The 12,503-nt window shown below is 54.0% G+C and overlaps 1 protein-coding gene and 1 long non-coding RNA gene across 6 annotated transcripts in view; one reads left to right on the plus strand and one right to left on the minus strand.

The window, feature by feature from the left end:
• csnk2b (casein kinase 2, beta polypeptide) overlaps positions 1-12,503 on the plus strand; it is a 65,074-nt gene that overhangs the window by 23,150 nt on the left and 29,421 nt on the right. For 4 of the 5 annotated variants that reach the window (XM_048554888.2, XM_048554892.2, XM_048554887.2 and 1 more), the window contains exon 2: positions 10,604-10,686. In XM_048554888.2, coding sequence (XP_048410845.1) covers positions 10,615-10,686 — 72 coding nt within the window. In that variant the 5' untranslated portion in view covers positions 10,604-10,614. Of the gene's footprint in view, positions 1-9,526; positions 9,636-10,603; positions 10,687-12,503 lie in introns of those variants that run through there. The other variant, XM_048554889.2, reaches the window with a different exon arrangement.
• LOC125463541 (uncharacterized) lies at positions 7,583-9,369 on the minus strand. Its single transcript, XR_007249854.1, has 3 exons — positions 9,274-9,369; positions 8,300-8,455; positions 7,583-7,704 (listed from the first exon to the last, which is right to left on the minus strand). It is a non-coding gene; the product is annotated as an uncharacterized LOC125463541 (long non-coding RNA).

Raw genomic sequence — 12,503 nt, forward strand, 5'->3', positions numbered from 1 at the left:
ACGTTTCCAGGTGGAGGAAAAAAAAATTTCCTCCCATTCCCTGTAAATGTCTTGCCCCTCACCTTCAGTCTATGCCCCTGTCATTAGTCCCTCCATAAGGGGAAAAAGGTTTCTACCTGTCTGTGCGCCTCATCATTTTTCCCATCTCAATCACATTTTCCCCCTCCCTGCTGGAAGGAAAATCCACCCCAGTCTCCGTCACTGAAATACTGCGCCCCCCCCCCGGCCCCGGCAATATCCTGGTAAATCTCCCTCTGCGCCCTATCGCATCTCTCCGTTGCTCCCAGAATTTGCTGTGTGGCCAAGCCAGCGCTCTGTACAGTTCCCAGCTCAGCCTCTCTTTTTGTATGTTCCAATGGGCTCATCTTGATCTGGACTTGGACACAAAGTTGTGACAAAAGTGATACGTACGGCATTGCAAGGAGTTTAAACTCTAATGGCCGAGGGAGTGTTTGGGTGAAATGGAGAATGTGGACAATATGAGATTAAACAGACACCTCTTAATTCCTATTGGGTATTGTCATGTTACAGTAACTCCGAATGTTTACTTTGGAATGAGAAAGCAAACAGCACCCTGTTTACAGCGCCCATAGCCACTGAACGGGAAATGGCCCAACAAAAAGCAGCATATTGCCAAGGCTGGAAATGTAAGCATCTCGGCAAGTCAGGCATTGTCCATGGGTATTGTACCAGGTCAGTGACCCTACACCAGAACAGGTGCAGGTGGGGCCGGGGCATAGGTGTTTGAGCCAGGAGGGCAGTTGCCCGAGCGAGAGGAGGTGGAGCCGGGGTGGGGGGAGGGTGGGGAGACAGGCGCCCGAGCGGGAGGAGGAGGAGGAGGAGGAGGTGGAGCCGGGGTGGGGGAGACAGGCGCCCGAGCGGGAGGAGGAGGAGGAGCCGGAGCCGGGGTGGGGGGGACAGGCGCCCGAGCGGGAGGAGGAGGAGGAGGAGGAGGAGCCGGAGCCGGGGTGGGGGGGGACAGGCGCCCGAGCGGGAGGAGGAGGAGCCGGAGCCGGGGTGGGGGTGACAGGCGCCCGAGCGGGAGGAGCTGGAGCCGGGGTTGGGGGGACAAGCGCCCGAGTGGGAGGAGGAGGAGGAGCCGGGGTGGGGGGGACAGGCGCCCGAGCGGGAGGAGGAGGAGGAGCCGGAGCCGGGGTAGGGGGGGGGCAGGCGCCCGAGCGGGAGGAGGAGGAGGAGCCGGAGCCGGGGTAGGGGGGGGACAGGCGCCCGAGCGGGAGGAGGAGGAGGAGCCGGAGCCGGGGTGGGGGGGGACAGGCGCCCGAGCGGGAGGAGGAGGAGGAGCCGGAGCCGGAGTGGGGGGGACAGGCGCCCGAGCGGGAGGAGGAGCCGGAGCCGGAGCCGGGGTGGGGGGGACAGGCGCCCGAGCAGGAGGAGCCGGAGCCGGGGTGGGGGGGACAGGCACCCGAGCGTGAGGAGGAGCCGGAGCCGGAGCCGGGGTGGGGGGGGACAGGCGCCCGAGCGGGCGGAGGAGGAGGAGCCGGAGCCGGAGTGGGGGGGACAGGCGCCCGAGCGGGAGGAGGAGCCGGAGCCGGGGTGGGGGGGACAGGCGCCCGAGCAGGAGGAGCCGGAGCCGGGGTGGGGGGGACAGGCACCCGAGCGTGAGGAGGAGCCGGAGCCGGAGCCGGGGTGGGGGGGGACAGGCGCCCGAGCGGGAGGAGGAGGAGGAGGAGCCGGAGCCGGGGTGGGGGGGACAGGCGCCCGAGGAGGAGGAGGAGCCGGAGCCGGGGTGGGGCGGACAGGCGCCCGAGCGGGAGGAGGAGCCGGAGCCGGGGTGGGGCGGACAGGCGCCCGAGCGGGAGGAGGAGCCGGAGCCGGGGTGGGGGGGGACAGGCGCCCGAGCGGGAGGAGGAGCCGGAGCCGGGGGTGGGGGGGACAGGCGCCCGAGCGGGAGGAGGAGCCGGAGCCGGGGTGGGGGGGACAGGCGCCCGAGCGGGAGGTGGTGGTGTCCGGGTGGGGTGTACGGGCTCTGCCAGACCTGCTGGGCTTTTCCAATAAGAGATAATGGGAACTGCAGATGCTGGAGAATTCCAAGATAATAAAATGTGAGGCTGGATGAACACAGCAGGCCAAGCAGCATCTCAGGAGCACAAAAGCTGACGTTTCGGGCCTAGACCCTTCATCAGAGAGGGGGATGGGGAGAGGGTTCTGGAATAAATAGGGAGAGAGGGGGAGGTGGACCGAAGATGGAGAGTAAAGAAGATAGGTGGAGAGAGTGTAGGTGGGGAGGTAGGGAGGGGATAGGTCAGTCCAGGGAAGACGGACAGGTCAAGGAGGTGGGATGAGGTTAGTAGGTAGCTGGGGGTGCGGCTTGGGGTGGGAGGAAGGGATGGGTGAGAGGAAGAACCGGTAAGAGAGGCAGAGACAGGTTGGACTGGTTTTGGGATGCAGTGGGTGGGGGGGGGGGGGGGGGGAAGAGCTGGGCTGGTTGTGTGGTGCAGTGGGGGGAGGGGACGAACTGGGCTGGTTTAGGGATGCGGTGGGGGAAGGGGAGATTTTGAAACTGGTGAAGTCCACATTGATACCATATGGCTGCAGGGTTCCCAGGCGGAATATGAGTTGCTGTTCCTGCAACCTTCGGGTGGCATCATTGTGGCACTGCAGGAGGCCCATGATGGACATGTCATCTAGAGAATGGGAGGGGGAGTGGAAATGGTTCGCGACTGGGAGGTGCAGTTGTTTGTTGCGAACTGAGCGGAGGTGTTCTGCAAAGCGGTCTCCAAGCCTCCACTTGGTTTCCCCAATGTAGAGGAAGCCCCACCGGGTACAATGGATGCAGTATACCACATTGGCAGATGTGCAGGTGAACCTCTGCTTAATGTGGAATGTCATCTTGGGGCCTGGGATGGGGGTGAGGGAGGAGGTGTGGGGGCAAGTGTAGCATTTCCTGCAGTTGCAGGAGAAGGTGCCGGGTGTGGTGGGGTTGGAGGGCAGTGTGGAGCGAACAAGGGAGTCACGGAGAGAGTGGTCTCTCCGGAAAGCAGACAGGGGAGGGGATGGAAAAATGTCTTGGGTGGTGGGGTCGGATTGTAAATGGCGGAAGTGTCGGAGGATGATGGGTTGTATCCGGAGGTTGGTAGGGTGGTGTGTGAGAACGAGGGGGATCCTCTTGGGGCGGTTGTGGCGGGGGCGGGGTGTGAGGGATGTGTTGCGGGGAATACGGGAGACGCGGTCAAGGGCGTTCTCGATCACTGTGGGGGGAAAGTTGCGGTCCTTAAAGAACTTGGACATCTGGGATGTGCGGGAGTGGAATGTCTTATCGTGGGAGCAGATGCGGCAGAGGCGGAGGAATTGGGAATAGGGGATGGAATTTTTGCAGGAGGGTGGGTGGGAGGAGGTGTATTCTAGGTAGCTGTGGGAGTCGGTGGGCTTGAAATGGACATCAGTTACAAGCTGGTTGCCTGAGATGGAGACTGAGGGGTCCAGGAAGGTGAGGGATGTGCTGGAGATGGCCCAGGTGAACTGAAGGTTGGGGTGGAAGGTGTTGGTGAAGTGGATGAACTGTTCGAGCTCCTCTGGGGAGCAAGAGGTGGCGCCGATACAGTCATCAATGTACCGGAGGAAGAGGTGGGGTTTGAGGCCTGTGTAGGTGCAGAAGAGGGACTGTTCCACGGAATCTACAAAGAGGCAGGCATAGCTGGGGCCCATGCGGGTGCCCATGGCCACCCCCTTAGTCTGTAGGAAGTGGGAGGAGTCAAAAGAGAAGTTGTTGAGGTTGAGGACGAGTTCAGCTAGGCGGATGAGGGTGTCGGTAGAGGGGGACTGGTCGGGCCTGCGGGACAGGAAGAAGCGGAGGGCCTTGAGGCCATCTGCATGCGGAATGCAGGTGTACAGGGACTGGACGTCCTCCTGCAGTGCCACAATGATGCCACCCGAAGGTTGCAGGAACAGCAACTCATATTCCGCCTGGGAACCCTGCAGCCCAATGGTATCAATGTGGACTTCACCAGTTTCAAAATCTCCCCTTCCCCCACTGCATCCCTAAACCAGCCCAGCTCTTCCAGTTCTTCCACAGTTCTTCCAGTTTTTATTTGATGTAAAAGGTTACTGTGCCCCTTGGAGAATGTTTGTTTGTTTTTAAACAGCCTTCTCAAAACGGTATGAGTGGTGCTACCTCATGGTTTGGTTGTAGCTCCTGGTTCGAACAGCTACTGGACAGGGAGAGAGTGCTGCAGCCTGTGGTATACGCTGTGGTGGGGGTTGTCGCTGGGTGGGGTGTGGGGAGAGATGGTAATGAAACTGATGCAGGGCATGGTGGGGGCTGCCCCACTGTTTCTGAAAGAGCCTTTCTGTGGAACTGGTTTGCTGTTTGGAAAGTGTGACCGGAGAAAGTTCTCTGAATTTCCTGAGCTAGCTGTGCCTGTAAACTTCCAAAGACATCCGCGGGGCTGTGATAGAATATCAGAGCCACAGAATTTGGAGTCTTCTACACTTCGCTCTTTTGCTTTATTCCTTCAAGAGTAACCCATTGGCCAAAGATGTTCTTTTTTGCTCCAAAGTCCAATCTCTTCAGGAAAATGTGTTTTTTTTGTCACCCTTTACCTTGCCATGTGTTTTAGGACTGTTTGGGGTGACACTTCTGTATTTGTCTGTTAACCAGTCACTTCACCATCATTGTATAAATTTTGTTTTGGTAATGTGCCAGTACTTATGTTGACTAAGAAAGCTGGTTGCTAGTTCTTGTGGTTTAAAAGCTAACTTAGAGAAAGTATTTAATTGGTGATTGTGTGAAGTGGGAAACGATATTGATCTGATGTTATGACCGGCTGGGCAGTGGGATGAGAACGACAGGGCCGTGCTCCAGCCCTCTAACGCAGACACCGAGGGAGCAGTGATTGTGGCCTTGGAGTTTGGGGATCTATAAACTGCCTGACTGAGCTTGAGGAATGTTAGCTCATCTTCTCAAAGCTTCCATTTTGCTTTTGGAACTTGTATGCAGCCCAGTGCCTTAAGGAGAAGGCCTCTCGGTTGTGGGTTCTAAAATTGTAATGATCGTTGCTGTCTTATTTCATTGTTTTAACCTCGCCGTGTGCCTACTGTAACCACCTCCAGTTCTACAAGCCATTGGGATCTCTCTCTCTTCCTCCAGTGCTGTGTCCCTGTGTTTAATTCACTGTGATCTTGGGTGCTGCTCCAGTGCTGTTGCTGTGTTTGATCCGCTGGGATCTCCTTGCTGCTGCAATCCCATGTCCCTATCTTTAATCGTTCCCTTTCCTTTTTTACAGACTGCTCACAGCTGCCTTGGCCGTAAATTGTCATTTGTTCCCAAAACTCCGTTTTTTTTTCCTCTCCCATCTTTTCCTAAGAATTTTGATCGGGTTCCCCCCTGCTGCTGTGGTGCAGGAAACGTCGATGAGGATTTGCTGTAGATGTTTTGGCCACATTAAATGTCAGTGGAATTGCAGGGCACAGCAGGACGCCATTTGCTCTGTGATGTCCATGGCAACTCCCTGCACGAGATCTTCAGCTCATCCTCTGTTAATCCTGTAATTCTGCTCTTCCCCTGTGGGTGCCTACTCTTTTCCATTTGAATGTTTGTTTGTATTTGCTTCAATCAAACCTTTTGAGGACTGCATTCCATATCCTAACAGTTCACTGCAGTTATAACCATAACCTCCCCTGTGTTCTTTTCCAGTCGCCTAAGTTAGTGTTCTCCTAAGCTTCAGACAATACAAATGGTTCTCCCCTTTCTAAGACATTGCCAAACACTTGGACCTTTTCTTTTCAGGAAGAAAACTACAGTCTCTCCCACGATCCACGCGACTAATGCCCCATAAATCTGCATCCAGCCTTTACCTCAAACCCATGCATACTCCCTGCCCAGAACCTGACGCATAGCCTCAGACAAGGTTAAGCCAATGCTTTTTTGTGAAATTTCTTTAACTTTCTCATCTACCCCATGCTGCTGTTTGCAAAGCTCAGCGTACCTTTTATCTTGTAACCAACTTTTCCATCTACCGTGGTGCGCATCAGAGGCTGGGAATCCTGCAGTGAGTGACTGACTCCCCAAAGCTTGTCCTACTACAGGGTACAAAGTCAGGAATGTGATGAAATCAACTGTTTGTCCAGCAACAGGAAGCTTGATAGCCTCCAACAATCGATCCACTTTACCAGCATCCACTCCCTCCCCTCACTGATGCTCAGTCGCAGCAATGTGTACCATCTACAAGATGCTCTGCAGAGATTCACCAAAGACCCTCAGGCAGCACCTTCCAAACCCACGACCCACTTCCATCCAGAAGGGCAAGGGGCAGCAGATACATGGGAACACCAGCCCCCTGCAAGGTCCCCTCCGAGCCCCTCCCCATCCTGACTTGGAAATATATCGGCCGTTCCTTCACTGTCACTGGGTCAGAATCCTGGAATTCCCTCCCTAAGGGACATTGTGGGTCACCCCACAGCACATGGACTGCAACAGATCAAGGAGGCAGCTCACCCCCACCTTTTCAAGGGGGCTACTAGGGACAGGGCAATAAATGCTGGGCCCAGCCAGCAATGCTCTCATCCCAAGAGTGAATTAAGTAAAAACTGCAGAATGTCCAAGTCTTTCTGTCCCTTGCCTGAGGCATTTGTAGATACCCAAACCCCTGCTGGAAGGTCGGAAACAGTCGCCTTGGTCATCATCTACCCTCTATGTAAGTGAGCTGAGATCATCTCCATATTCGCTGTCTTCATCTCTGAGAGCCATTAGCACACCATAGCCCAAAAGTCAGACTTGTTCCTGTAAGTAGCTGGTTAGAGGCTCAGTAGTTTGGGATTTGTCATTTTGTACAGCAGTCTACCCACATCACACTCTCTGCCTTTGAACAGATGACCAGCCGGTGTAGCTCTCTGCTTCTGAGGAGAGTCCGGTTACTCGGCTGAATGCCAGCTCCTGTTCGTGAATACGTTTTCAAAAATCCATTGTCTTTTTCACATGGCACATTTCCGGGTCGTTACAACTCAAACAATGGGAGAAATTTTAATTCCCTCCCTGGACTCTTCGGTCTATTAATTGCAAAGATGTGGCCTCTAGTGTCTGGTTGCTGAGCGGTTTTCTGCGGTTTGAGTTTTGCTGTTGCTTTTTGGTTTGGTTAAGGCATAAGGTGCTGTTGGTGCTTCTGTCCCGGGGTTATAAATGGCATACGAAGAGCTGGGGTGGGGGTGTGGTTGGTTGTGAAAAGTGAGTGTTTCTGATGTACAGAGCAGAAACTGACTTGTCCATCTTCCCTCCCCCCTCTCACAGTAGGCAAAGTTGCTGTCAGCTGCTCAGAAGGATGTTGGTGACGACATTTGGGCAGTAATTTTGCAAGCGTTTTCCTTTTTGCTGAAAGAGCATGTGTGGTGGTGAGTTCAGTCACAGTGGTAAGGATGGAGTGGTGGATGCTTGGGAGCTAGTGGGAGTCTGGAAAACATGCACTTCCCTGCTTTTAATTGCACAGGTTTTCATGCAGTCTGATTCTGCAGCTGCTACTTGGTGTGCTTCATGTATTCCTCAACCCCCACCCCACAATCGGACTTCACGTCTGGAAGAATTGAATAAGAAATGTCAGCAAAAAACAAATGATTTGAACCAGATCTCCTTTAATTTTGCCTCAGTGAGGAGATTGCCTCCTTCACAGTTCCTGGTATCGCTCAACAGCACTCTCTCATCCAATCGCAATCTCTCGATGTTGTGTCGCGATTTGACTGAAATTCCTGGCGATTCTGTGAAATAAAGAAACATTGGTGGTGGGTCTGAAATTTAAGAGGAGAACTTCAGAATTTCCCAAAGCGCTTTGCAGCATGCCAGGGTGGGCCCAGCAATCATTAACCATCCCCTATCCAAGGAGGTACGCTGCTGTTCTCGGGGTGTAGGTACCTCCCCCCACCGCTGTCCCTCACGTTACCGTTAGGGAGGGAATTCCAGGATTGTGACCCAGCGGCACTGAAGGAACAGCGATATATTCCCAAATCAGGATGTTGAGTGGCTCGGAGGGGAACTTTCAGGGGGGTAGTGTTCCCACGTATCTGCAGCCCCTGCCCTCTTACTGGGTGATGGTTGACATTATAGAAGGTGTTGTCTGAGGAGCCTTGGTGAATTTCTGCCAAGTGTACAGAAGGTGGGGGGAGGGAGTGGGATGTTTGTGGATGTGGTGCCAATAGAGCGGGGGCTGCTTTGTCCTGGATGGTGTCGAGCTCCCTGAGTATTGTTGAAGCTGCCCCCATCCAGGGGCAAGTGGGGGGTATTCCCTCCTACTCCTGCCTTGTGCCTTGTAGACGGTGGGACAGGGTTTGGGGAGCCAGGAGGGGAGTTACTCACCGCAGGATTCCCAGCTTCTGACCCGCTGTTGTAGCCATTGTATTTTGGCTCATTCAGTTTCTCGTCAATGATAACCCCAATGATGTCGATTGTGGGAGATTCAGTGATGGTATCGAAAGGGTGGAGGTTAGCTTGTGTCTTGGAAACCATCATGGCCTGGATGTACCAACAATGAGTGTGTCAGTATTAATGAGGTAACAAAAATCACGGAATACTGTGCAATCGCTGCCGACCTTTTCCAGTCCTCACCCTGGAGGTGGGTGGGGAAGGTTATTGACCCAACCACTATAGATGGCTGGGCCTGAGGGAGCGCTGTGGTGGTGCAGTGGTACTGTCCCTTCGTCTGAACCCAAGAGATCTGGGTTCAGGTCCAACCTGCTCCAGCAGTGTGTTATTACACTGCTGAACAGGTCAAGTGAAAAAAACTGCCCTGATAGACTGCTGCATCGATGTGCTGGAGCTAGGGTAAGGTGAGCTTCTGTAATCCGCCCCAACTCTCTCCCATTGTGTAGGATCAAACTCCCAATTGCAGCAAGAGCCTTTCCCCTCTAATGCAGCCTGGGCTGCTCATCGCTGTACTCTGTCAAATGTAGCCTTGATGTCAAGGGTCATTGAGTGGACAGCACCTCAGTGTTGGTGAACTGAGTGGCATGTGAGGAGCATTTCAACCAGTGTTCCCACAGCAATGTTAACTAGAATGCAGCTCAGACACTCTCTGGTCATAATCTAATGGAGTGCTAGTACAAGTTTAAGGGGCTGAATGGCCATCTTCTGTCTTGGATTCTGCCTCCCTGCTGCCTTTTTGACCAATTAGCGAAAGTCTCCCAGTATTTCCTGAGACCCCTTAGACAGGAGTCCTGTTTGATCACCCCCTGTACAAAGAAGTGCTTCCCATTATCTGTCATAAATGCCATGGATTTCCCTTCTTTACCATCAAGGCACAATGCGTAGAATTGTTGCAGATTTGTCCTAACCTGTTGCAAGTCTTTAGGATGCCTGCTGGGAGTTGTCCTTCTAGTTTTTGCGGTGGTTTAGAGCCGGTGTTGCTGAAGGAATAGGCCAGCTGGCTGTGACACGATAATAGTGACGTTTCAGGCTGTTTGTAGTATTTGTCAGACAACCTGGATTGCTGCCACACCCATTTGGGGGATAACCTATCATCGCAGGCCTGTGCAGGTGGCCTTTGCTCCCTGGCCTGGAACTATCTGTCGCTGTTTTAAAACGTCGCCTTTCAGAGGCTTCTCTTCAGTAACTGGCTTTTCCTTGGTTGTGATTGCGACGGGTTGCAGTCTTTCTCAACTCTGGCAGCTTCTTTGTGTCTCAGTCTGCCGGTCAGGTAAGTGGCGATGGTTCTGTTTCACTTTTCCTGGACCGGACCACTTTAAAACACAAACGGGATCAGGAACAGACCGTACAGCTGCCCCGTTCCTGTGGGCCGATCTGCGGTCCTCGCACTGTCTCCTTGTGTCCAAAGAGCTACCAGCCTTCAGCTTGAATGTGACCGTTGAGTGCCCACAGCCTTCTGGGTTGGAGGTTTCCAACAGTTTGTCACAATCGACGTGAAAAACATCTCCGCCTTGGGCCAAAATGATCAATCCTTTCTCCCCAAGGCTCTAAGTCACAACGTCTAGATTCTGCACAGATAGAAATGATGACCCAGTGCCTTCCCTGTTTTAAGCCCTCTGAAGTTGTGTGTTTCAATGCTTTAGTTTGTGTAGCTCCTCAGGTTTCCCAGTCTGAGCTCAGGCTCGTGCTCTGAATTCCTGGACACGTCTTCCACTGGTGGGGTAAGGCAGCGTGGTGGTGTGTTGGTGCTTACTTATTCTGGAAATCCCAAAAGAACGCAGCGGAGGGGTTTCTGCTGGTGGCTGTAGATAAGTGTTCCACTCCGGACCGATAGCTGGCCTAGATCAGCTGCTGTGTGCTGGGGAAGTGATGTACTATATGCTGTACCCACAGTACTCCCCAGAGGGGCAGCAGTAAGGATCAGCTTGAGCAGACTGCCTGATTTCTACACGCACAGAGGGAGCGGGGTGGTGGGGGGTGCGGAAGAGAGAGAGGGAGAGACACTGGGAGAGTGTGTGACACTGCCTGCGAGAGGAGGGGAGTGGGGATCGGACATACCGATTCCACATGCAGGGTGACACCTTGAGACCCGGGGAGAAAGAGGAATGCTGTTCGAGGGCTAGTGCTGAGCTTGAGTGGAAACTGCAGGCCGTGGTGTAAATTTGAGGAGTTAGGGACCTCTGTTCTCCTGATCACTTGCTCATTCCCTGTCTCCTCCTCTCTTCCTCCCCCTTTCAGAGGATACAAAGATGAGCAGCTCGGAGGAAGTGTCGTGGATCTCCTGGTTCTGTGGACTGCGAGGCAATGAGTTCTTCTGTGAGGTGAGTTTCTGAGCGTGGCCCGGGTCTGTCGGCCCCGTGCAGTAAACCCGGTATCTCAGGGCCAAGCAAGTGCAGCCTCCTCCTCACACTGAGCTTGTTCCACTCGCTCCTGGGGTCAGTCCACTGGATTTTGCACGTTCACCTACACCACCAAGTCAGTGGGGAGCTCTAAGCACAACGCAGCCTTGCTCTGCCATGTCACTCGTTCTTTCTGAAAAGATGAAACAGAGGCAGGAGCCTTTTGTTGCAGAAGCTTTTTGTCTCGCGGTCAGTGGGACAGGTGCAAGAATATCAGTTTTCAGAGAGGGGCAGAAAGATCCTGATTGGCTGGTACATTGACCAGTCAGAGTTAGGGGGTTGCAGTGGCCCACTACCTAGTTACATTTGTTCTCCTTTCCGGGGCCAAGTGGGCAAGCAATGTCACATAGTACCATCGCTAGACTGTTAATCCAGAGACCCAAGGGACCTGGATTTGAATCTGTCCATGACATGCTGGAATTTGAATAGAGAGCCTAATGATAATTTTTGGTGGGGGAGGAAGGAAGACCCCATCGTATCCCTCAAGGAAGGAAACAGTTGCCCTTACCCAGCCTGGCCGACACGTGACTCCAGACCCATACCAGTCTGTTTGATCTTCACTGCCCTCTGAGCCGTTAGGGCTGAGCTGTATATGCTGGTCTAGTCAGCAATGCCAACATCCTGTGAACGAATTTAGAGAAACAGATGGAGCATCAGCAAGTGTGAGTAGAGTGCATCCTGAACAGGCAGTGTAAACTGTTATTCCCTTTACAATTTGGCACTCTTGCATTTGTCCTGAAGTGTGCAACATGACACGCTTTCTCAGTCCATTTCTTTCTTGGTCCAACAAACCCCCTCCAGTTCTGCCCCACCAAGTGACCATGACCCCAGTGTAACAGCAGCATAGCTGAGCTCAGAAATGTACGCTGTGCGGAAGCAAGCCATTCAGCCCATCTGGTATGCACTGACCCTCTAAAGATCTTCCTACCCAGACCCAGCCACCTACCCTATCCTGGTAACCTTGCATTTCCCACAGCCAACCCACCCTAACCCACACATCCCTGGGCACTACGGGACAATTTCCCACGGCCAATCCACCCTAACCCACACATCCCTGGGCACTACGGGACAATTTAGCACGGCCAACCCACCCTAACCTGCACATCCCTGGGCACTATGGGACAATTTAGCACGGCCAATCCACCCTAACCCGCACATCCCTGGGCACTATGGGACAATTTAGCACGGCCAATCCACCCTAACCCGCACATCCCTGGGCACTATGGGACAATTTAGCACGGCCAATCCACCCTAACCCGCACATCCCTGGGCACTACGGGACAATTTAGCACGGCCAACCCACCCTAACCCGCACATCCCTGGGCACTATGGGTAATGTAGCAGGGCCAATCCACCCTAACCTGCACATCCCTGGGCACTATGGGACAATTTCCCACGGCCAATCCACCCTAACCCGCACATCCCTGGGCACTACGGGACAATTTAGCACGGCCAACCCACCCTAACCTGCACATCCCTGGGCACTATGGGTAATGTAGCAGGGCCAATCCACCCTAACCTGCACATCCCTGGGCACTATGGGACAATTTAGCACGGCCAATCCACCCTAACCTGCACATCCCTGGGCACTATGGGACAATTTAGCACGGCCAATCCACCCTAACCTGCACATCCCTGGGCACTATGGGTAATGTAGCAGGGCCAATCCACCCTAACCTGCACATCCCTGGGCACTATGGGTAATGTAGCAGGGCCAATCCACCCTAACCTGCACATCC

This window comes from Stegostoma tigrinum, chromosome 34, assembly GCF_030684315.1.
Source record: "Stegostoma tigrinum isolate sSteTig4 chromosome 34, sSteTig4.hap1, whole genome shotgun sequence".
In the NCBI taxonomy this organism is placed as follows: Eukaryota; Metazoa; Chordata; class Chondrichthyes; order Orectolobiformes; family Stegostomatidae; genus Stegostoma; species Stegostoma tigrinum.